The sequence below is a fragment of the Trichosurus vulpecula genome, chromosome 6, assembly GCF_011100635.1.
Source record: "Trichosurus vulpecula isolate mTriVul1 chromosome 6, mTriVul1.pri, whole genome shotgun sequence".
Classification (NCBI taxonomy): domain Eukaryota; kingdom Metazoa; phylum Chordata; class Mammalia; order Diprotodontia; family Phalangeridae; genus Trichosurus; species Trichosurus vulpecula.
In genome coordinates this window covers 277,329,814-277,351,131 of record NC_050578.1, presented here as the reverse complement: position 1 = coordinate 277,351,131, position 21,318 = coordinate 277,329,814, and the positions used below count along the sequence as shown (strand labels likewise).

Here is a 21,318-nt window from a genome sequence, read left to right as displayed (position 1 = left end):
ACACACAGAGATGGGGGCAGACACGCATGCCTGTACACGTACAGAATGCAAGCTGGGTTTGGGGGGCAGGAGAGGGCATCAGAAAGGCTTCGTGGAAGAAAGGAAATTGGATATGATAGGATGGGGTCAGGTGTCCGGGCTTGGCCACTTTCTCCCCGTATGACCTTCTGAAAGTCACCCACTCTCTCGTCCTCAGTCCCTCCATCTGTAGAATGTCATCCCTGCAGGGCTCAGAGGGAGCACTCAGATCCCCTCTGGGGCTAGAAGGTGCTTTGAAGATGCCCATTCCTCCCCAGCAAGTTTTATTAAAGGGTAAGACAGAGGCCTGGGGGTGGAGTGGGGGTGGGGGAGCCAATGATGGCTCTGAAAGGTTGCAGGTCTCCTTCCCTCCTCCATCCCAAAGGTCTTGGTACAGGCCTGGATGTCTGGGGCTTGGTTCCAAGCACCTGGCCCGGTTAAGTGTGCCAAGGCTCAGCCTGTGATCCCTGACATGGGGCCAGGCATGTTCATGGAATTCTATCCCGATCCCTGGGTCCTGTGACATGGCCCTGATGGTGGTGGGGATTTGCTGACCTGGTTACCATGAATTCTGCTTGAGAAGAGAAATCCTGCAGGCCAGATGTGTGTGGGCTCATCTGGCCCTGCTGCTTAGGGGCTGATAGCTACAGAGGGAAGCAGGGGGTGAAGACGAAGGAGAAGGGAAAAGGGCCCCAGGGGGAGGGGGGGGTCCCTGGCCAGGCCCAGTCTGGAGGGGGCAGCTTCCCATTCCCTGGACCCTGCTCTTTCCTCTCCAGGCTACCATCCATTTTCTATTTGCTTCTCTGAGTGCAAGTTGCTTCTGCCAATAGCAGGGACAGCTTCACTTTTGTGGAGGTATTCTCAGCACCCAGCACGAGGCGTGGCACACAGTAGGCACATGCACACACTGTTAAACTCCCTCATGTGGAGGGTGTGTTCACTGGTTTTCCTGAACCACTTTTTTCTGTTTTTAATTTTTTGTTATAAAGAGTGATTGGGGGTGGGGCAGGGGAGGGAAGAAGAGAGGGGAGAGGAGGTTGGGGAAGGGAGAGGAGAGGGGAGAGGGGAGTGGGGAGGGGAGGGAACAACAAGTTCACCGGCTAACAGGGAGACCACAGGTAGAGCACACAAGCCACCTCCAGATGGGATGAATGGGACATATGGGACAGAGGGAGGGTCTTGGAATGAAGGGGGGATGGAGAAGCCTTCCCGGATGGGGGCAGGGGGTTGTTGGCACTTAAAGGAAGCCAGGGAGGTCAGGAGGTGGGATTGAGGGGGACAGAGCCAAGAGACAGACACTGGAGAGGCTGGAAGAGGGCCCGTCATTAGGAAGGATTTTGAAGGCCAAACAGACGGCTCTGTATTTGATCCTGGAGGCCACGGGGAGCCCTGGGGGTTAGTGAGTAGGGGGTGACATGGCTGAATGGAGGATAGGCGGGAGAAGAGAGACCTGAGGCAGGCAGAGTCCTGGCCACCCCTGCCGTAGTCCAGGGTGAGGGGATGAGGGTCTGCCCCAGGGTGGGGGCGGGGGCACAGGAGAGGAGGGCCAGTGCTAAGAGGGAGGGGACTTTGAAGATGGTCTAGTCCAGCCCTTTCAGGGTCAGGGAGCTGGCTTTGTTACTGGCCTGGGCCTGGAGCCCAAACCTCCTGCCTGTCTGCCTGCCCACGGCCCGGCCCATTCTTCTGTCCAGATCCAACTAGCTCACTCTTCACACTTTCCCCAGGACTGACTGCCCAACCCCATGAGATGGCTGGAGCAAGAATGATCATTCCCATTTTACAGATAGAGAAACCAAGGCTCAGAGAAACCTACACTGATGCCCCTGCAAAGGTAAGAGCTCCAAAATTAAATTATACCTAGAGCCCCCATTGTATGCCTCACAACAACCCCGGGAGGTGGGTGCGGTTATCATCCCCATTTTACAGATGCAGAAACTGAGGCAAAGAGATTAAATGGCTTGCCCAAGGTCACACAGCTAGTAAGTATTGTGGAAAATATTATACTATTTTATATCATTTCTAAATCTCAACCAGACCCAGAGCCTGAATTAATGAGTAACTGGATGAAGATCCAGGACCTGGGCTTCTTCGTTCTCTCTAAAAGTTTGCTCAGGAAATACCCTTACCTCTGTCAACAGGCCGGATCATTAAGGACGTTACCCTAACCCCAAGAGAGATTACCTTGCTTAATATTCTACAGGTATATACTATGTATATAGTATAGTATAGAAGGTAATGAGACGCAGAGACGCTGGGCTGTAGTTTCATCAGACTTTTGTCAACATCCTTTACAACTCTATTCCATTAAGGAAAATCCTCTTCTTGTATCATGGTTAAACATACATGGGGGTCATAGAAAATGAGGTAATACAGGCTTGCTAGCTCTGCTAAAATAACGTATATAAGTTTTCTCATTGCTTTGTTCAGGCAGCCAGAGTTTATACTCTGACTCCTTGTACATACAAGTAAGCTAGCTTCACTATGCTCTAAGGGAAAATAATAAACAACATGGATTTTTCTATCACCTTGCTCTGTTGTTTCCTTCAACCAAATTTTCAGGTTTAACAGTATCTATGGCTGGATTTGAACACAAGTCTTCCTGGCTCCAGGCTCAGGGCTCCATCCACTGCACCATCTCGCTGCCAAGAAAGGGCTGATGAGTCCCAAGGGGAAGGGGAGGTAGAGGCCACTGAGGGTCCCAGACAATCTCAGAGGGGGAAAGGTGCCTGCTTAAGGTAGGAAGTAATTCTTTCTCCAAGGCTGCCTGGCAGTGGGAACTTCATCCAGCTTCAGCTTGAGATGTCACGTGACCCCAGGAATGGGAAACCAGTCAGATTCCCCCACCTCCACCCCAAGCAGGAGCCCTTCCCTCCTTTTTTGTTTCTTTGAGGGTTTGGTTTTTTTTTGTTTGTTTGTTTGTTTTTGCTGCTGGGAAGGCAGCACAATTGGGGTTAAATGACTTGCCCAAGGTCAAACAGCTAGTAAATGTGTCAAGTGTCTGAGGCCAAATTTCAACTCAGGTACTCCTGACTCCAGGGCCAGTGCTCTACTCACTTCGCCACCTGGCTGCGCCCCCTTCCCTCCTTTTAAAACATTAGAGGCAAAATAAATAATTCATTTATTTAAAAAAAAAAACATCAGAGCTGCTGGTTGCTCTCCCTGGAGCCCTCCCGGGCTATGGTCTCTGGATTCCCAGACCATGGGGATTGTTCTTATCACAGGTTCATAAATTTAGGGCTGGAGACCAGATATCAGAGATCTTGGATTCAACTCGATTTTACAATGAGCAAACTATGGGCCTGAGAGAAGAGACTGGCCCATTAGTAAGTGCCTGAGCAGGATTCAAATTTGGGGCTTCCTAACTGAGGGTCTGCTTCCCTCTCCACTGTACAACTGCCTCTTTCTGCATGGCCTGAAGGCCACCGTGCTTGGCTCTCCCAGCGACATCCCCGCCTGTATCCTTTCCCTGTCTCTTCTGCCATCATCTCGGTTGGTGTGGAGGTGTCTGTCTTAACACTGTGTGATGGTAGAGGGAGCAGTGGGGACAACAGTCTGCCCCCTTGCCTCGGATGGGGCTTTACCCTAAACTCAAAGGGCCTATGGGCCTCTGCAAGAACTAGGTCAGGCTAACACTTTGGTTTGTTATTTAACTTTTGTTTCAATTAATAAGTTTCAGTGATTTTTCTCTCTCTCCCATCCTCCCATTGGGAAAAAAAACAGAAAAGGAAAACCAAATCCTTGTAACAAAAGGCTTAATTAAGTAAAACAAATTCCAGTGTTGACCATACCCACCCATGTGCTCTCCTCCTGCTCCCTGAGCCTGTGAACTGTTAAACCTGAAAATCTGGTTGAAGGAAACAACAGAGCTAGGTGATAGAAAAATCCATGTTGTTTATTATTTTCCCTTAAAGCATAGCGGAGCTAGCTTACTTGTACGTACAAGGAGTCAGGGTATAAACTCCGGCTGCCTGAACAAAGCAATGAGAAAACTTATATACGTTATTTTAGCAGAGCTAGCAAGCCTGTATGACCTCATTTTTATGACCCCCATGTATGTTTAACCATGATACAAGAAGAGGATTTTCCTTAATGGAATAGATTGTAAATACAACAAATTAGATAGTTGACAAAGTGTCAATTGGAATTACAACCCCAGGATCTCTGTGTTTAATTGGCCATTAACATTCCACAACATAGTATATGCCCATAAAATATTAAGATAAAGAAAAGTCACATAATTCAAGATAGTGTCTGGGGTCAAGGTTTTCACCCTTAATGGCCACGGACAGAGCAAGGAATGCTCCATCTGGATTTTGTTGATATAAGATAGAGATATCTCTGAGCTTACTCAGAGAAGAAAGAGACTGTTAGGATCAGGCTTTTCTTCTGGTTAAGTAGTTCAGGCCCTGAGTCTTATTGAAATTACAAAAATGATATAAAATAGTATAATATTTTCCACAGTGCTGTGTCAGGAAGTAGGCAGCACATTTCAGCAGCAGCAGCCCCTAGAAGCAGAGCTAGCCACCTCACCTCAGCCGCTGTCCCCTCAACAGACTTCACTTGGAGTTCCAGTCCTGCCAAGGCAGCCCAACCCTCCTCTGGCCAGCTGGGATCCATGAGAAGATTGTCTTTGCTTGCAACTCAAAGGAAAAACACAGACAACATAAATACAATGGGATCTGAGGAGCAGGCTCTTTGTTCTGGGCCAAGTCAAACAAGTCTGCTCCCCTTCCCCATGACAGACCTTCTGGTACTTGAAGAAAGCAGCCTCTTCCCACTTGGAGGCTTCTGTTCTCCAGACCAGAGATCCCCAGTTCCTTTCATTGATCTTCCTAAGGCAAGGCCTCCCTCCAGTCCTTCCACCATCCTGGTCACCTTCCTCTGGGCACAACTGAATTAGTCAATGTCTCTCCTGGACTTTGGTAGGCCCAGAACTGAGCATGGTGGTCCTGAGGGATCCCAGGTCTCTGTTACATTCCAGCAATGCTGTGTGAACGAGTAAGTGAATAAATGAAGGAGTGAATAAATGAATGAACGGAATATCTTGGCTGTGTGGAAAAGCTTTCATTAATCACATACCTTGGAGGGGAACATAGCTATTGAGATTGAGTGAGGGGAGTTTCAGATGCAGTCTTTGGGCCATTTTCTCATCCCAACATTGGGCAAGAGAGGCCTCCTTCCACTACCCCAACAACGTGGCTGAAGAAACTGTCTTGGTGGAAGGGTGTGCCTGTCTGCAGGCCCCAGACCTGAGGTGGGGAGGAGGCCCAGGAGGGGCAGGAAGGACCTAGCTCAGGTGGCAGAGAGACAGCAGGGGGATCTGGTTCCCAATGACAAAGGGCCAGTGAGGTGGGGTGGGTGAATAAAACATGAGCCGGCCTGGTGCTGGGCTGGGCCTGAGGCAAATTGACCTCATTCTGCCCAGCAGTGAGGAGCCAGAGCCTAGGCTGGTGAGAGGGGCTGGGCTTGGAGGGCTGAGGACCTTGGCCTTAGGAGGGGCAAGCAAGGGGAACATTGGGAAGGATTCCAGGAGATTGGGAAGGGAAGGGCCTGGATATGCATTGTGCAAACCAAAGAGAGTCTGTGAGCATGGCGTTAGGGGTGCTGCCTGAAGGAGGAGGCAGAAGGCAGCGAGCAGGGGCAGTCAGAGGTAGTCAGGCCTCAGTTAAGGTGAGAGGCTGGTTGGGATTATGGCGTGTACCCAACGCAGGATTGAGCTCTGACCATTCGGTCCTTCCAGGCTGTAGGGAGGCCCACCCACATGTGTCCAGGGCTAGGAATCTGCAACCTAGCCAGTGAAGCAGGCTGAGGTCAAAGAATTAGCCAGATTTCAAGTCCAGTTAAATCTTCCTGAGGGACCCCCAGGAAGGGGGCTCTGGAGAGTTTCTGAGGGGGCTTGGAGCAGGTGGGATAGATAATTAGAAATTAGAGGGGTTTCCCATGCCAAGCTCCAGCAGGCACATCCTAGAATCCAAGGCAGCAAGAAAGAGAGCCAAGAATGAGGTGGGGGGTGGGGGGTGGCAGGGAGTGGAAGGAGAGGGTCAGGGAGACAGTAGACCTGTCTGAGGCCCTAGGGGTGGGGCAGGCTTAGGCTCAGGCCAGGCAGCTGAGGGGGAGCTGAGGAGGAAGGGCTGGGGGCTACTGAAAGAATGGGAGTCCATTGAGTTCCATGCACCTTCCTTTTCATGGGGGCTCCCCAGGGCACCAAAGGCCAAGGGAAGCATCGACCTTCAAAGCCAGGCCCAGCCCAGAGAGCTCATGGCCCAGCCTCAGGACCACCACTCAAGGGCTCCTGAGGAAGACCCTGGACCCAGCTGGACACTGGCTAGCCTGGGACACCAGGAACCAGGGGCGAAGGGAAAACTGAGTGCTAGCCCCTCCCCTGCCCCTGCAGATCACGGGCTCCAGGAATCAGAAGATCTTGCTGCCCAGATCGAGGCTGCATATGGGCCGGTAAGGGCCTCAGGACCACAGAGAAGGCTTCGGGCTCACATCTGTAGAACCCCACTGTGAGCGGCCCTCCCAAATGGAGGCTAGACATGGCTGAGGGCTGTTGGAGGGCCCTCCCAGGGATGGAGATTGCCTAGGTTTCAGGAAGCTGTACTGGCGAGGAGGGCATGAGACAGTGTTGGAGTGGGGGAAGGGAGAGTTAGAGACTCTGCCAGCTCCACGGCAAGGACTATTGCCAAGGAAGAGATGAGAGGAACAGCGGTCCCCTGTATTTCATTGTTGGTGGTTCCCAGCCCCCAGATAGTCCCTCTCACTGCCCAGCCCCCGGGGACTGCTACCCAGGAGGCAGCCCCCAGCTCTGGGGAAGACTTAAATCTGGATAGATTGTGGAGAGATTAAGGATGGAGCAGAGTGGATAAGGGGGGAGGGGATTCTGGAGGAAGAAAGCCCCAGTGGGGTGGGGGCACCTAGCAAGCAGAGGCTTCCAGGGGAACAGGGACCCCAGCCTACTCCCCCAGGGCAGGTCTGTCCCCCTCCACTTGAAGACAGAGATAATCCCAGGATTAGGGCCCCAGCCCTGTGCCCAGGGCCTGGTGCCACCCACCTGCCCCCAATCTTCCCAAACAAAACCCTGGGAAATCTCCTAAAGCCCTCACAACCAGGGAGCTGGGGACACCAGAGGGACACGCTGAGTTCACTGGATCCAGCTAGTGGGGGGGCCAAACTGGCTTGGCCTCCTCTCAGGACCCCCGGGTCTGGCATGGTTCAGGAAGTCATGGGAAATTGTGCCAAACGGCCCAGGCGCAGGGCACTCAAGGTATGGGAGGGAAGACTGGGGAGAGGGGATGTGGAGGGAGGACCAGGCCAAGGGGATGAGGATGAGACAGGCATCAGGCAGGGGAGGGTCAGAAGAGGCTAAGGGAGGGGCACAGGGCAGGAGGGAGCTATTGGGGCTGAGGCAGGGGTGGGAGAAGAGGAAAGCTTTGGGAATAGAGTGGGGAATAGATTGGGATGGTGGGGCGGTGTGCCCTCATGATAGAAGCCCATTGGTCACAATCAGAGTCCCTGCCTAGATTTCCTCCCCAGTAAATAAAGGTCTTTCTGGGTGTGATGTACTTAGGTCCTTTCTGGTGGTGGAATTCTGTTCTGTGTTCTAGAGCCTCCCAACTCTGATACTCTGTTCTCAGATCTCTGATATGTTCTGTGTTCTAAGGGCCCTCCCAGCTCAGACATTCTATGTTCTAAGATCCCTGACACGTTCCATGTTCTAAGGTCCCTCCTAGCTCCAATATTCTATGTTCTATGGAGTTGCCTGAATTCCCAAGCAACTGAGACTGGGTACAGCTGTAAATAAATTTCCCCACTCTAGCTCTGAGCACTGTGGTGATACCCTCCACTGAAGCTCCATTCCAGCCTCAGTCCCTGCTTTTCCTCGGTCTGGAGGGAATGCCCCTTGCCTTTGATCTCCAGGTCCCCCCACCCTGGTCCCCAATGCCAACATGTCTGTTGGATGTCCAGTATTCTTGTGGCCTCACCCTGGTTGGCAAATGATTGACATAGGAAAGAGTTGGCCTTTCTTCCCCTGCCAGGTGACATAGGTAACATTTTAACATACGTTAGAGCTGGGCAAGAGTGATTAATGCCCAGGCCCAGGGCCAGGCCAGGAAGGGCTCCATTTCTGGACACAGAGGGCTGGCCCAGTGGTCTTCAGATTAGCCCTTGTAGGAGCTACCTATTCCAGATAAGTGGGGGGGGGGGCAAATCAGCCTTGATGGTGCACCCCTCCAGACCCTCTCATTCCCTGCTTTGCCATAGGACCACTGGCCACAGCTGGGGTCCCCTGGGGGTTCCTGGTGCAGCAGAGTCTCAGAGGAGCAGGGAGTGGCTTCTGAGTCACAGTCCCAAGCCTACTCAGTACTTAACCGCCTGGTGGGCCCAGCCTGTATCTTCCTCCGGCCCAGCATCGCAGCCACCCAGATCGTATGTACTTACTGCTGCTCCTGGCCCACCACATGCCCACCTATTTTGTCCTGCGGTCTGTCCCCTGCTCTCCCTACACATCTGGATCTCCCCAGGGCACTGCCTCCTGCCTGACCTTTATTCTCTCTGACCATTGTCACCAGCTGAGGACTCTGTCCTAGGCTCAGGCCTCTGATAGAACAAGGGGAGGACTGGGGTACCCAGATGGAAAAGGGGAGCTCCCAGGAGGGAATATGATCCAGAGGAATATACCCAGGAGGGACAGAAGTGGAGGCAGGGTGAGTGATGAGATGCCCAGGGGGCCAGAGAGCTAGAAGTTTGGGCTCAGCACCCCAAGGGGCAGCATGAAGCTCAAAGAAGACCAAAGAGAATCCCAGGAGGGATCAGGGAGAAGGAAAGACCATGAGGCACGAAGGGTTTGAAACAAAGAGAGAACAAAGGATAGGAAGGGTCCACTTTAGGGGAATAGGGAAGAGGAAGGGGGAAGGGCAGTTGCCCAGGGGAAGCACTCATCCATCACCTGGCTCTCTCTCTCTCTGCCTCTTAGGACAGGGAGCTTCGCCCAGAAGAGATAGAAGGTAACACGGACCCAGCCTCTTTCCACAGTCCTCTTCACGATCTCCATCCCTCCCACCTCAGGCTTCCTATTCCTTTAACCCCTCCCTGCCCCCATTTCAGCTCCAGTTCTTACATCCAGGATTCTTGTAAGTTGGGGCTCAGAGCTAAAGGAGAGGGGGAAGTAGTGGGGTGGGTACCAGAGGGAGCAGAGACCTGAAGGGCATCAGGGCTGAGCAGGAAGAGGAATTGGAGAAAGTCTGAAGGCGGGTGAAGAAGGCCCGATACAGGGAGCGAGCAGAGGCAGGCGGGGTGGGGGGGGCATCAGATGGAGATTGGAGGAGATCTGGAGAGGGATGGGGGTGGAGGACACTCACACGGTCCCTCTCCTAGAGCTACAGACCGCTTTCCAGGAGTTTGACCGAGACCGGGATGGCTATATCGGCTACCGTGAGCTGGGGGCCTGCATGCGCACTCTGGGCTACATGCCCACGGAGATGGAACTCATTGAGATCTCCCAGCAGATCAGTACGTCCCTGACCCCGACTCGAGGGACCCTGAGGCCACCCCTTCTCCGTTTCCCCCTCCAGGAACTCCCAAGGCTCTCCCTGAAGGCTGGAGCCCATCTGATGCCCAGCCCTGGGAGTCAGAGCTGGGCAAGCCCTTTGGACCAAGGCTGCATGCCTCCTCTTTTTAAGGCTCTTGGCATCTTTCAATTCTCCTTCAAACCCTCCATGGTGGGGAGGGTACCAATGCAAGGAGGAACATGGTTAAGGGAGCATCCAGAGAGCCTGCGTATGTCAAAGACAGCCACTAGGTAGCGTCATGGCCAGAGCACTGGATGTGTGGTCAGGGAGACCTGAATGAATACCGGACCTTAGGCCCTTCCTAGCGCTTGACCCCTGGGCAAGACACTTAACTGCTGTCTGTAAAATAAGGAGGCACAATCACCTGCCTCTCGGGACTGCTGTGAGGGTGAAATGAGATGTTTGTGAAGCACTTTGCAAACTTGGTCATCATCATTTTTATCATTAAATGCCCAAGCCAGCCCTCTGTGCATTACAGCATACACACAGATTAGAAACCACAGATGTTTTTATAGTCATCCAATAAGCATTCATTGAGTGCTTACTATATACGTGCCAGGTGGCATGAGTAATGAACAGCTGGCTGGGGGGTCAGGTACAAGTCCTGACACACTTTGGCTGTGTGGCCCTGGGCCCTTCACAGAACCTCTCACTGTCTCAGACAACTCTGAGTAGCAAAGAAAGATTCCCGTCTGCATTGGTACAGGGAGTTAGTTATGGGCCAGCCTCCTGTGCCAGGTGCTAGGGTGGGAAGAAAATATAGACAAAGTAAATTTAAAGTAATGGGGGGGGCACTAGCAGCTAGGAAGGATTCCCCCCTGCCCCAGTGCTGAGCCTCAAAAGGACGTGGAGGGGAGGAGGAAGAATGTGCCAGGCCTGGGGGGCAGCCCTTACAAATGATTTCCTCTAGAGGATTTTTTTGGAGGGGAGGAGGTGGGCACAGGACAAATGGATCCCTGGGTAGTTCAGAGCTGGGATAAAGGAGTTATATCTAAGTTATAGCTGGGAGCTGGGGATCCCAGCTCTGCCTACCTTGGATGCCAGGTGGTGGGAAGGTGGACTTTGAAGACTTCGTAGAACTGATGGGCCCCAAAATGCTGGCAGAGACTGCGGACATGATTGGGGTCAGGGAGCTGAGAGACGCCTTTCGGGAGGTGAGGCCAAACAGCTGTGGGGGAGGGGCAGAGATAAAGAGGAGGGAGCTCCAGGGCCATGGGGTTGAGCCGGGCATGGCCGAGGGTAGAGGCGTCTCTGGAGGGGATAGTTCCATGCCTGAGGATGTTCCTCCTGGGGTTTTCCCAGTTTGACACTAATGGAGATGGCCAGATCAGTCTCGCAGAGCTACGGGCAGCCCTAAAGGCCCTGTTGGGAGAGAGACTCAGCCAGCGGGAGGTGGATGAAATCCTGCATGACATTGATCTCAATGGAGATGGACTCGTTGACTTTGAAGGTACCACCTGGGCCAGTATAACCCTCTTAGACTTTCCAGGAATCCCCTGGAAAAGCAAATCCTCCCTTCATCCTGAAAATGGCTGGCAGGACCCTCAGAGGTTACCTAAGCCAAGCTCTTACTATGGGGAGGGGGAAACCAAGGCCCAGAGAGAAGCAGGAAGCACTTGACCACCATCACTAAAGTCAATGCCGAAGTCAGCTCCAGGCCCCAAATATCTGCTTTCTACTTCCCTCCCTCCCAACCCCAGAGGCTGGATGGGTTCCAGCTTGGTCTGGCAGTTAGTTCCAGATAAGTCCTTGGCTCCCAGTTTGGTGTGAGACCCTCCCAGGTCAGAACCAAACATTTAGATTAGCCCAACCTCCCCAAATGGGAATCTGGGAGCTGAGGGCCCTGCCTCTACAGAGTTTGTGCGGATGATGTCCCGCTGACTTGACTGGCCAGCCTGCCTGCTAAGAGACTCAAGCCCTGGGACACCAGCTCAGCCACAACCTTAGGGATCATCCAGTCTCCCTCCTGGGGTGCCCATCCAGAAGCCTCCTCTCCCCTACCATTACCTCCCCCTTCCCCTTTATTTAAACTGTGTGTCTGATTTCTCCCTCTCTATCCTCTGGTCCCTCCCCACAAGCCTTCTCCCAAAGTCCCTCTGCCCTCTGGTGGGCCTGTGTGTGTCCCTCCCCAGTCCTGTCCTCATCCTTAATGATAATAAAGTTTCCGGACGTCTGACCATGAGGGCCTGTTGCCCCTTCTTTGGAGACTGAATGCTTGAGCCTCAATATGGGAAAGATCTGAGTGAGGTCTAGGACCAAGAACAGTGACCTTTAATGAATGTTCCTTGCATTGATTCTATCCCTTGTTGGACTACCCAGAACCTAGTACCCACTGGAGGAGATGTTCTAGGTGGAGAAGGAGCCTCAGTCCTGCCTTTGGGATTGAGCTCGGGGGGACACTGCTTTGGCCCTGGACTTCTCAAGTTCAGAAACAAAATAGGGGTGCCGTTACATCTGCCCCTTGTCTATAAGACGGGTTGTGGTGCCTTTTCTTAATTTAACATTTATGAAGCACCTACTGTGTGCAAAGCTGTCCTGTGCTGGCCCCTTCAGGGATGAAAAGTTCCATAATCTAAGGCTCCTGCCCTCGTAGGAATTACAATCTACTTGAGGGGAATAGGACAGAAATACAGGTGCTTCAGTGTAGTGAAAGGTAATAGCCATAATGGTTATTGGTTCCAAGGAGTGAACAAGAAACATTTAATGGAGTTTTTTTCCAGAGCAGGACCTTAAAGGACAGGCAAGATTTTGATAACTGGGGGAAGGACATTTCAGGTAGAACACAAGAATGAAACCAGGGAGCGAGCTTGAAAGATGCCAAGCCTTCAGTTTGCCTGGAGGGGAGGCATGTAAGAAAGTTTGCCTGTTCAGACAGGTTCTAAAAAGGCCTTGAATGCCGGGATTGAGTTTGGACCATATGTGGAAGGTCATGTATGTACAGGTTTGGAGAAGACAGTAGGCAGAAAGAACATTTAGGAGTCTAAAGCAATCATCTAAGAAAGAAGATGGGGAAGGCCTGAACTAAAGTGGTGGTCCTGGGAGTGAAAAGAGCAAGATGGATGAAAATGACTTCCTCAACATAGCAGCTCTGGCCATAACTCGAAGACACCCTTCCCTTACTGCCTCTCTTAGAATGGGGCCTCATCTTCTTCCTCCCTACCAAACATGGAAGGTGCCAGTGCTGGCCAGGGTGGACTCCAGCGCACTCACTCTAGAAAATCCCGATTAATCCTTAATCCTCCTTAATTAGGAGATTGCTCCCAACAATCTGCAGCCTTGAGGCAGCATACAAGGGCTGTGGGTCTTTGGGCTGTGTTCCTCCAGGACCTCCCAATTATTTCTCCCTTCAGGAGTGAGCACAGCCAGGAAGGGCCTTCTGACCGACCTGGGGATACTGGGGAGATGGACAAAGTCAGCTCTGAATTCTCTGTTCCCAAAGAGGACAGGTGAAGTGAGTTTGCAGTAGAAAGGACCCAGGCAGGCATCTTCTTTCTTGGTTCTCTGGGCCCAAGGGTCATTATATTCCTTTCTACAATCCCACCCTGAAGTGCTTATAAGGACACACATACTCTCTCCAAGGTCTCCCTGTCCAGGAAGAAGCTAAGCAAAATCCAGAGACCTGGAGAAAGTGGGAAGAGCCACAGGCACTCATAGGACTTCAGAGCTGGAAGGGACCCTGGAGTTCATCTAGGGCAGCCTCTTCTTTTTCCCAGGTGTGGAACTCAAGCCCCAAAGAGGGGGAAATGATCGGCCCAAGGTCACAAAGCTAAATCAGGGAGAAGCGAGACAGGAAGCTGGGGATCCTGACTCCCAGGCCCTTGCTGCTTTCACTAAGCCAAGCTGCAGAAATTGGAAGTAATGAGGAACATGACCCTGAAGGAAACTTAGAAACAGGAAGAAATTCAGAGGAAGTGAAGCAGCTTCAGAGAAAGCCGCAGGAGGTCACAGGCAGGCTCCCTGCAGCTGGCACCAGAAAGCCCCCATCAGGGGCTCCACTCCAAGCCAATCCAACAAATTTTCGTGAAATGTTTCCCTTGCATCAGGAAAGGCTCCACTCGATGGCTGGGGGAGCCCTGCCCTCCACCGGCCCCCCTACTTCCTCCATCAGTGGGAAGCTGATCCTCGGCTGGCCCCCACTGCTCAGGCAGAAAAAAACAAACCAGATGCCAGTGTTAAAGTTATTAATCCTCCCCAAGCTCACACTGTGGAGGAAGTGGGGCACTTGGGGGGTGGGAGGATGACCAGTGTGCAGCGAGTCAAGGAAGCTTCTCCCTTTGGGACCATGGGTCATTTCCTACCCCACAGCTGCTCCACACTTTCCGAGAGCCCTCCTGAGACCAGCCTGGAAGAAGGCAGTCTCCTCGGTGACAGTTCCCACCGTGGGACACACTTCGCCTAACCAGCACTACCATCACCTCTGGAAAGAGCCCAGAAATAGATTGTCCTTTTGTTCAATCAATCAAGCGCTCAGTCAAAGCCTGCTATGTGCTAATAAGTCCTGGGGATACAAATAAAGGCAAGAACAGCCCGCTCTCAGAGCTCACATCAAATGAGCCCAAGTATTCGAGCAATGACACACAAACTAGGCGCAGAATAACGGAACTGGGAGGGAAAGGGGATGGGGGGATGCCAGATTTGAGCTGCTTTAGAGCAATCAGGGAAGCTGGACAGCAGGGGCTGCAGGTGGGGAACAGCCAGGAAACAGCAGCTCCCAGGAAGCCTGTGGAGGGGCAGCATAAGGTTAGGCAGAGCATGGTGAAGTGTAAAAAGACTGGAAAGGCAGGAAGAGGCTTAAATGTCAAATAGAGCATTTTCTATTTCATCCTAGAATAGGAAGCCCCTAGGGTGTATTGGGCAGCTTGGTGCTGCCATAGTGCACAGAGCCCTGGGCCTGAAGGCAGGAAGACTCATCTTCCCGACTTCAAACACAGCCTCAGACACTTCCTAGCTGTGCATGACCCTGGGCAAGTCACTTGGCACTGTTTGCCTCAGTTTCCTGATCTATAAAATGAGCTGGAGAAGGAAATGGCAAACCCCTCCAGGATCTCTACCAAGAAAACCCCAAATGGGGTCACAACGAGCCAGACAGGACTAAAAATGACACAACAATAACCCGGTTTGTTGGGAAGGATGACACTTTGGGAAAGTCACTTCGGCAGTTGGGGGTCAGAGGCTGCAGCAGTAAGAGACTTGAAGCAGACCCACAGGACTGCACCAGTCCAGGCAAGAGGTGATAGAGGAGCTGGAGCAGCGTGGTGTGAGTGGGAAGAGGACACACAGAGAAGACATTGTGAAGGCAGAACTGAGCACAGGTTCTATATGGGAGTGAGGCTAGGAGCCTAGGTGAATGGATGACAGGTGGGGAGAGGGGAAGACGTTGAGCTGGACATGTCTGCAGGAGATCTGGTTCAAGTGGTCCAAAAGGCAGCTGGTGCTGGGACCTGGAGCTCAGAAGAGAATGGGGCTGGATGTAGAGATCAGAAAATCATCTGTCTAGAGAGGATGGCCAGACCCTTGAGAGCTGATAAGATCCCCAAGTGAGATAGTGCAGAGAGAGCAGGGCTCAGCACCCAGACTGCTGGGACACCCATAGTCAATGACTTGGAAGAAGACATGGCAAGGAGACAGGGAGGAGAAGCCAGAGACTGTCCAGAAGATTGGTGCCTCATAAAGGCTTGATAACTGATTGGGGGGGCGGGGCGGGTTCTGCTATGGTGGAAATGGAGAGTTTCCTGTGTTAAACCTGAAAATTTGGTTGAAGGAAACAACAGAGCTAGGTGATAGAAAAATCCATGTTGTTTATTATTTTCCCTTAAAGCATAGCGAAGCTAGCTTACTTGTACGTACAAGGAGTCAGAGCAGAAGCTCTGGCTGCCTGAACAAAGCAATGAGAAAACTTATATACGTTATTTTAGCAGACCTAGCACGCCTGTATTACCTCATTTTCTATGACCCCCATGTATGTTTAACCATGATACAAGAAGAGGATTTTCCTTAATGGAATAGAGTTGTAAAGGATGTTGACAAAAGTCAGTTGAAACTACAGCCCAGCGTCTCTGCGTCTCATTACATTCCATAACATAGTATATACCCGTAGAATATTAAGCAAGGTAATCTCTCTTGGGGTTAGGGTAACGTCCTTAATGATCCGGCCTTGTTGACAGAGGTAAGGGTATTGCCTGAGCAAACTTTTAGAGAGAACGAAGAAGCCCAGGTCCTGGATCTTCATCCAGTTACTCATTAATTCAGGCTCTGGGTCTAGTTGAAATTAGAAATGATATAAAATAGTATAATATTTTCCACACCTGGGAAGAGGCAGGAATGGCAGAGGGGACTGTGCGGGGGGAGGTAAGGAGAGGAGTGCACCAATTAGCATAAGCAGTGGTAAGGAAGAAGGTCACCAATGGGAGAAAAGATGCACCAGTCTCCTGGGGAAGAAAAAGTGTGGGAGAGGAAGGGGGAGAGGGGTCTGCTGGTGGGGGGAGGGTCTCTAAGCAGGAGGGGGACAGTCTGCTGAAGTGGATGAAGATGGAGGTCAAGGAAGGGGTGCTTCTAAGGGGGAAAAGGAGGAAGGTCTCCTGGGAGAGATAAAGAAGAATTCTCCCAGGGAGGGGGGATAAGGATCACGAGCTGATGGGAAGATAAAGAGAAGGGTCTATTGGGGGATAAGGAAGACAGTCTTCTGGAGGAGGGTGAGGAGGGGGTCATCTCTCGGGGGGACCAAGTGGGATGGCCACCTGGGAGGGAAAAGGGGGGCCTCTTGGGAAGGGACAAAAATCAGAGCTCTCCAGGAAGGGGGGGGGTCTCCAGGTGGGAACAAGGAAAGGGGCCCCTAGGGGGACAAAAGGGGTCTTCTGAGGACAAGAGCAGAGGGGGTTGCTGGGGAGGAGGGAGGGTCCAAGGACATGGGGGTTTCCTAAGGCGGAGAATCTCCAGGGGGGACTTCAAGAAGCAGACAAGGAAGGGCATTTCCTAGGGGAAGGAACGAGGAAACGGGGTCTCCAGGGCAAGAGAAGGCGGTTGGGCGGGGCGGTTGCCACGGAGACGGGGCGGAGCCTCGAGGGCGTGCGGGCCAGGAGGGGCGGGGCCACGCGCGGTGACGGTTCTGCGTCGGGGCGGGGCGCGACCTGACGTCACAGCCTCGCGCCCAGTGGTGTCCGAAGAGGGAGAGCGGCGGCGCGCGTCTCCGGCGACTCCGGCGGCGGCCCCAAAGCGCGAGGCGGCTCGGCCCCGGAGGCGGCGCGGGCAGCGGCGCGAGCTCGCCGAAGGAGGCACGAGCGGTCCAGCATAACCGGTCGGAAGGAGGGCGCGTGCGGCCGAGCCTCGCCGAGGGGACCCTTCAGCCCGAGCCGAGGCGGCCCGACACCGGAGACTCCTTTCCCGGTGCCAGCCGGCCCCGCCCTCCTGCCTCCCGGGCCAATCGGGCTGGGAGCGCGCTAGCCTGCCTCCCCGAACCCTCCAATCACAGGCCTCATCCTCCGCCCGCCAATCCGGGCCAGACAGGTGCGAAGCCCGACGGGACGGGGGCCAATCCGCAGCAGGTCCGGGCCGGGACTCTCGGCCAATGAGAAGGCGGCCTGGGAGCGCCGAGTGACGTGCGCCCCCGCCAATCGCAAGTGCGAGCCACGGGCTCTTCCTGGCGGTGCGCCTATCAGAGCGCGCGCTCCTCGGCGACTCGGCCAATCCGGAGGAGAGTCGACTGGTCCCTGCCCTCCCGAAGAGTTGGGAATGTCCTACAAACCCATCGCTCCAGCGCCGACCAGCACTAGCGGCTCCAGCGCGCAGGGGCCCGGCACTCCCATCCCTTCAGGTGAGCGAGAGGCTACGGCCCGGCCCGGGGGGGGCCGGGGTCTTGCAGCGCGCCGGGAAGAAGGGGCAGTGGACAGATGTAGAAACTGAGGCACGAGAGGGGCGCGGGGACGGACGGCCCCGGAGCGTTGGCGCGCTGCCCTCTAGGTTCTGAGTCCTCCGAGCTCTGACATGCTGGGCTCTAGGTTCTGCGCCCTCTTCCCTCCTCCAGGTTCTGCCGTGCTGGGTTCTAGGTTCGACCCCCTTTCCCCCAGCTCTGATGTTCTAGGTTCAGAGCCTTCTCTTCCCTCAGCTCTGGTGCACCATGTTCTAGGTTCAGAGCTCTCCCCAGCTCTGACTGATGGGTTCCAGGTTCTGAGCCCTTCCCCCACCCCAAGCTCTGCCTGTCCCCGTGCCTCCTTGTAGGTTTCAAGGTCTGATTTGTATGCTCTTAAGTTCTCATAGCCCCAAATTCTGACCTGCCTTGTTCCAGGTCCTGAGCTCCTTCCAAATACTGGCACACCATGTTCTAGGTCTCAAGCCCACTCACCCCATCTGACTTGCACATTCTAAATTCCAAAACCTCGAAACTCTGTGAGTTGCCACATTCTAGGTTCTGAGCCCCCAGACTCTGAGCTGCCACATTCTAATTTGTGTGAGCCTACCCAGCTCTGGCATTCCATGTTCTAGGTCCCAACCATGATTTACACATTCTAAGTTCTCATACTCCCAAACTCTGATTTGCCATGTTCTAGGTTCTGAGCCCCTCAGCCTTGTCATGCCATGTTTTGGTTCCAAGCCCATTCCCCTCTCTGCAGCTCTGGAGCACGTCCTTGTAGGTTCTAAGGCTCCAAGGTCTGACTTTCACACTCTAAAGTTTTAATACCCCCAAATTCTGATGTGCCATTTTCTAGGTTCTGAACCCCCTAACCCTGACATCACATTCTAGGGTTCTGGGGTCTCCCTCAGCTCTTACATGCCACATTCTAAGTGCCCAGCCCATCCTCTCCTCCTTCTGGCATGCTTCTTTGTAGGTTCTAAGGCCCTCAAGATTTGACTTAGATATTCTAAAGTTCTAATACCCCCAGACTCTGCCATATTCTCAGGTCTGAGCCCACCATTTCCACATGCTTCTTTGTAGTTTCTAAGCCTCTTGCCCCATCTGGCCTGCATGTTCTAAGTTCTAGTACCTCTCCATTGCCATGTTTTTGGTTCTGAGTCCCCTTCCAGCCCTAACATTCGGTGTTCTGTTGTCCCGTGGAGCTCTGACGTTATGTATTCTCTGACCAGAGCCACGAAACATCTTGGACAATGACCCACTGGTTCTAATCATCCCACATTCTTTGAGCTGCAACCCAAGAGGTTGAGATGAGACAGTTCAGGGGAACAGCAGCAGGAAGGAAGGGGCAGTTGGTGCAGAGTAACAGGTACCCTGACAAAGAGGTGATTTGGCGTCATAGCTCTGGAGAGCAGCTGGGTGGTGTAGTGGTTAGAGCACCCTCCCTGGAGTTTAAATCCAGCCTCAGACACTCACTAGCTATGTGACCCTGAGCAAGTCACGTCTCTGTTTGCCTCAGTTTCCTCATTTGTAAAATGAGCTGGAGAAGGAAATGGCAAACCCCTCCAGGATCTCTGCCAAGAAAACCTCCAGTGGGGTCACGTGTCCAATACCCCCATCCTTTCTTTGTGAGGCGCTGAATGCCATACATGTTGTCCTGCATAATTGTGGTGCCAGTTGGTTTATTTTTTTATCTTCATTACAAGGGAAGGCCCATAGCCGGGAGGAGATGAGGCTTAAGCCTTAACGTGAAAGCAAAAGGCTTCTGTATGATTTTGGGCTGGTTGTCTATCATTCCGTCAGTGAGCACTGTGCTAAGGACCAGGGATACAGAGGCCCAGGCCTGGAGCGGTGTCATGCAAACCAGATCCACCTGGGGCAGAGGGACGGGGCGGCCCTTGTGGAGGCCAGGCTAGACAGCCCAGAGTTCAGAGTCCAGAGGGACCCTGAGGAAAGAAGCAGCTAGAGAAGCCACCCAGTAACTACTCCTTCTTCCCCATCCTTTGCAGCCACGAGTGTCCCCTCCCCTTCGGGCTCAGTCCCTGGAGCCGCTGCCCCCTTCCGCCCCCTCTTCAATGACTTCGGGCCTCCTTCCATGGGCTATGTGCAGGTGAGTGGCTGAGAGATGGGGCAGGGGGCTGGGGGCTGGGGGCAGGCCAAGGTTCCCACCACCTCGTCTTCCTCCAGGCTATGAAGCCTCCTGGCTCCCAGGGCTCCCAGAGCACCTATACAGACCTGCTCTCTGTCATTGAAGAGATGGGCAAGGAGATCCGGCCCACCTACGCTGGCAGCAAGAGCGCCATGGAGCGACTGAAGCGAGGTGCGTGGCATCCCACACCTGTTGGGACACAAGGAATAGGACCACCAGGCTGAGAAGTCGAGGAATGGGCCAGTGGGCCAGGCTGACCCAGGCTGACCGCCACTAAATCTTCCCCTTTCCTTTTCTAGGCATCATCCATGCCCGGGCGCTGGTCAGAGAATGCCTGGCAGAGACAGAGCGCAACGCCCGCACGTAACAGGGTGCTGCCCCCTCTGCCCTATGGACCTTCCCACCTCTTTGCATCGCCTTTTGGAGCAGAGCCCCTCCCCCCATGCCCTTCTTCTCTTCCTGACCTCCCATCCTGTGACCACAGTGGGTAGGATGGGAGAACCTGGAGCTAGTGCCAGGCAAAAGCAACAGACCTGATGTGTCCAGGCCTCCCTCAGTCACCCCATAGCCATTGGGTGTTGGAGAGTCCTTGGCCCGGCCATCCTTCCCACCCCCAGCACAGTACTGATCTTCAGCCCCCACCTCCCTCCGTCCCACGCTGGAACTCCTCCCTTCTCTGGCTGGGACCTCCCTGGCACCTGCCACCTCCCAGCCCTGCTTCTGGGCTGCTCAAGGTGGTGCTTTTTCTCAGCGTCTTTTACTAAAATGCTCTTTTTCTATAAATAAAAGGAGATTTGGAGTTGTTCTCTGCGGACATCGCTGGCTGGCTGTGGGCCTGCAGGGCCAGAGGGGAGCCGGCTAAGGCCCGGGTGGGCAGGGGCCCCAGGGGGAAGTCACTGTGAAGTTATTCAGCTCATCCACGTCACGGGTGATGTCCCGTGATCTGCCATCCTTCACGGACACTCCAGGATGGAAGAGGCATTAAGGATGAGCCTATGAAAATTCCATTTTGGGGCCAGAGGACTTGGGTTTGAATCCCAGCTCTCTTGCTAATGACTCGATGACCATGGGAAAGTCAGCTCCATTCTCAGAGACTGTCTCCTTTTGGGCAAGATGGTACCATTGAATTCCAAATCTCTATGTGCTCCTATGGTCCCTGAGCCCATAAGAGGTCATTGAGTGGCAAGTGCCTGCCTTAGGCCCCTTCCCATGGCCCCTTAGGGCTGCATGGCCTAGAGACTGGCAGAGTCCCGGCCGGGCCTCTTTATGTAGAATATCAGCCATTGGGTTCCTGGCCTGCCCCAGGGCAAGGTCCCAGGGTGGAACTGGGTAGGGTCCTCTGCACAGCCAAGCCAAAAGTCCCTGCCCAGCTTGGGGGCCCCTTTGGAAGGCAGAAGTACTGAGGAGGGTCAGGGGCCTCCAGAATGTTTCTGATAAGGTGGTGTTACATTCCATAGACCCCCACTCCTGCCCCATATCCTGTCTGCAGGATGGGCCTGAGAGCTTGGCAATGCTGTCAAAAAAGATACAACCCAGGCCATTGGCCCCTCCCCAGGGAACTTGGCTCCTGTTAGGTCTGTGTCTCTGGGTGATTGACAGCTGGGCTGTCTAGCCACTCTGGTCTGGAGCCTGAGACCGTAGGGCAGGTTTGGGCACTTCCCCCTCTGTGCTTGGAGGAGGCGGCGTCACAGCCCTGGCAGAGAAATGGGACTCTTGGCCCAGTCACTGGGGCA

The 21,318-nt window shown here is 53.5% G+C and overlaps 2 protein-coding genes and 1 long non-coding RNA gene across 4 annotated transcripts; all 3 read left to right on the top strand.

Annotated features, from left to right (window-relative positions):
* The first annotated feature begins 299 nt into the window (after window positions 1-299).
* LOC118853168 lies at window positions 300-4,816 on the top strand. The gene is made up of 3 exons (XR_005010667.1): window positions 300-312; window positions 1,743-1,849; window positions 4,572-4,816. It is a non-coding gene; the product is annotated as an uncharacterized LOC118853168 (long non-coding RNA).
* A 2,412-nt stretch (window positions 4,817-7,228) lies between these two features.
* On the top strand, window positions 7,229-11,471 carry CABP2 (calcium binding protein 2). Of its 2 annotated transcripts, XM_036764778.1 has the most exons (7): window positions 7,229-7,285; window positions 8,284-8,448; window positions 8,996-9,026; window positions 9,397-9,531; window positions 10,635-10,744; window positions 10,893-11,040; window positions 11,446-11,471. In XM_036764778.1, exons 1-7 carry the CDS (start codon window positions 7,229-7,231, stop codon window positions 11,469-11,471), a joined length of 672 nt encoding a protein of 223 aa, XP_036620673.1. The 2 variants fall into 2 exon arrangements, with proteins under 2 accessions (XP_036620673.1, XP_036620674.1); XM_036764779.1 differs by lacking the exon at window positions 8,284-8,448.
* A 5,268-nt stretch (window positions 11,472-16,739) lies between these two features.
* Window positions 16,740-20,390, top strand: CDK2AP2 (cyclin dependent kinase 2 associated protein 2). The gene is made up of 4 exons (XM_036763806.1): window positions 16,740-17,400; window positions 19,446-19,546; window positions 19,624-19,756; window positions 19,885-20,390. Exons 1-4 carry the CDS (start codon window positions 17,319-17,321, stop codon window positions 19,950-19,952), a joined length of 384 nt encoding a protein of 127 aa, XP_036619701.1. The 5' UTR covers window positions 16,740-17,318; the 3' UTR covers window positions 19,953-20,390.
* Window positions 20,391-21,318: the final 928 nt, after the last annotated feature.

Coding starts and splice junctions, on each gene's coding strand:
- CABP2 (XM_036764778.1), top strand. CDS start 7,229: ATGGTTCAGGAAGTCATGGGAAATTGTGCCAAACGGCCCAGGCGCAGG. Junction 7,286..8,283: donor CCAGGCGCAGGGCACTCAAG/GTATGGGAGGGA, acceptor GCTTTGCCATAG/GACCACTGGCCACAGCTGGG. Junction 8,449..8,995: donor GCATCGCAGCCACCCAGATC/GTATGTACTTAC, acceptor TCTGCCTCTTAG/GACAGGGAGCTTCGCCCAGA.
- CDK2AP2 (XM_036763806.1), top strand. CDS start 17,319: ATGTCCTACAAACCCATCGCTCCAGCGCCGACCAGCACTAGCGGCTCC. Junction 19,547..19,623: donor CTTCCATGGGCTATGTGCAG/GTGAGTGGCTGA, acceptor GTCTTCCTCCAG/GCTATGAAGCCTCCTGGCTC. Junction 19,757..19,884: donor CATGGAGCGACTGAAGCGAG/GTGCGTGGCATC, acceptor TTCCTTTTCTAG/GCATCATCCATGCCCGGGCG.